Source organism: Borostomias antarcticus (assembly GCF_949987555.1).
Source record: "Borostomias antarcticus genome assembly, chromosome: 16".
Lineage (NCBI taxonomy): Eukaryota > Metazoa > Chordata > Actinopteri > Stomiiformes > Stomiidae > Borostomias > Borostomias antarcticus.
The window spans coordinates 23,167,986-23,170,195 of record NC_140249.1 but is presented as its reverse complement, the minus strand read 5'-3'; the positions used below and the strand labels follow the sequence as shown (position 1 = coordinate 23,170,195).

The 2,210-nt window shown below is 47.7% G+C and overlaps 1 protein-coding gene across 1 annotated transcript in view; it reads left to right on the top strand.

The window, feature by feature from the left end:
• shisal1b (shisa like 1b) overlaps window positions 1–1,804 on the top strand; it is a gene marked incomplete at both ends in the record, with an annotated part of 5,289 nt that extends 3,485 nt beyond the window's left edge. Inside the window, one exon of the mRNA XM_084451180.1 lies at window positions 1,510–1,804. Within this exon, the coding sequence (XP_084307306.1) occupies window positions 1,510–1,804 (295 nt within the window). The remainder of the gene's footprint in view (window positions 1–1,509) is intronic.
• Between the last annotated feature and the right edge of the window lie 406 nt (window positions 1,805–2,210).

Sequence of the window (2,210 nt, the reverse complement as noted above, 5' to 3'; positions counted from 1 at the left end):
GCAGGGGTCGGCTTCTCTGCCCTTCAAATTTCATTTTGGTGGCAGACAGTCTGATGGGAGACCGTTTCACCCTCACCCACGGACAGCAGTGCTGAGAGTGGGATATTTACATTTCGGTCTGATTCGGCTTCCCGACAAGCATCCAAGGCCAGGAGAGTCATTATGAGTCATATAAATCATTATGTTTTTTAAAAATCTTCCTCAGTACATCACAATACATCTCAATCTCTTTCCAGTTGATGGTACAGGTATGTCGACAATGAACAATCAAATAATCTTATTGAAATGGGTGTGGTTCACACGTCCCAGAGAGCTCAGAGAGAGAGACCAGTCCCAGATAGCAAGCGGATCTGGGCCATATATGGGCCGGAACTAAGCCACAAGGGCCAGATCTGGCCTGTATATGGCCCAGATCCGCTTGCTATCTGGGGTGTGAAGCGTTCTGCCGCATGTCCTGATACTCACACATAATAGATCTTCACCTTTTTTCTCATTTTTTTTGCCTTGTTTACAACAAAGTTGTAGCCGCGTGGCGATGATCAATCTCTCCACACGCAGCCCTGTCCAAACAGACCCGTTTGCTTACACTGAGATTCACTTAAAAACACATTCTGGTATTTATGGCCTGCTGCCTTTAAACACGCCAGCAAATGTGTACTTCCCTTTAGATGATGTTAGGCAAACACTGAGCCGAGCCACCATGGAATGGAGGTACCCTTTACACCGCTGAGAACACACATTTCTCCCTCAGGGATATCTCCTCTCTCCTCTCCTCTCCTCTCCTCTCCTCTCCTCTCCTCTCCTCTCCTCTCCTCTCCTCTCCTCTTCTCTTCTCTTCTCTTCTCTTCTCTTCTCTTCTCTTCTCTTCTCTCCTCTCCTCTCCTCTCCTCTTCTCTTCTCTTCTCTTCTCTTCTCTTCTCTTCTCTTCTCTCCTCTTCTCTCCTCTCCTCTCCTCTTCTCTTCTCTTCTCTTCTCTTCTCTTCTCTCCTCTCCTCTCCTCTCCTCTTCTCTTCTCTTCTCTTCTCTCCTCTTCTCTTCTCTTCTCTTCTCTTCTCTCCTCTTCTCTTCTCTTCTCTTCTCTTCTCTTCTCTTCTCCTCTCTTCTCTTCTCTTCTCTTCTCTCCTCTTCTCTTCTCTTCTCTTCTCTTCTCTTCTTTCAACTACTCTCATCTACTCTTATCCGCTTGCTATCTGGGTTAAACCTGGTCAAACTCCTAGTACATGTGAACCAGATACATATATATATATATTATATATAAGATATTGAATCTTGAGATTGACTCATGAAGGTGCCTCAATAATTCCCCTTCTCATCCCACTAATGCACCTTCTTGTCTTATCAACGCCGCTTAAAAGACACACCCCAGATAGCAAGCGGATCTGGGCCATATATGGGCCCGGAACTAAGCCACAAGGGCCAGATCTGGCCTGTATACGGCCCAGATCCGCTTGCTATCTGGGACAAGACGGAACGATTGAACGTCTTCTATTCCCCGTCTCTCCCTCACAGTAACTACACAGCCCTGGTGGGCGTGTGGATCTACGGGTTCTTCGTCATGGTGTTGCTGGCGCTGGACTTCCTCTACTACTCGGCTATGAACTACGAGGTGTGCCGGGTCTATCTGGAGAAGTGGGGTCTGGGGGGACGCTGGCTGAAGAAGGCCAGGAGCCAGTGGCACCGGCCGGTCCCAGAGGAAGAGGACGCCCAGGTCACGACGTTGAGTCACCATCACCCCCGACACAGCCTGAGAAGAGAGAGCCACAGCCCCACACTGATGCCCTATAACACGTCCACTGCCTGGTGAGTGAGTCATGATCTCACAGTCTCCACAACTCTTTCTCTCTCCCTATTGCTCTGTCTCGCTGCCTCTGTATTTATGTATTTACATATCTTTTTTTCTCATTGGCCTACATCTTGCTGGGTTAAGTGGAATTTCACTGAAGAGAGCAAAAATCCAACAAAAACATCTAATCTCATCCTCCTCCAAACCATTCTTTAGGCTGACAGGACATTTGAACCATTGCTCGACACATACCCTCGCTCACCTGCTCTTATCTCTCTCTCTCTCTCTCTCTCTCCCCCTCTCACACACACACACACACACACACACACACACACACACACACATACAGCAAACTATGCTCACTTACGAGACACACACTCCCTTTCTCTCTTAGACTCTCTCAAAATCACTTCAGTGCAAATGAAAG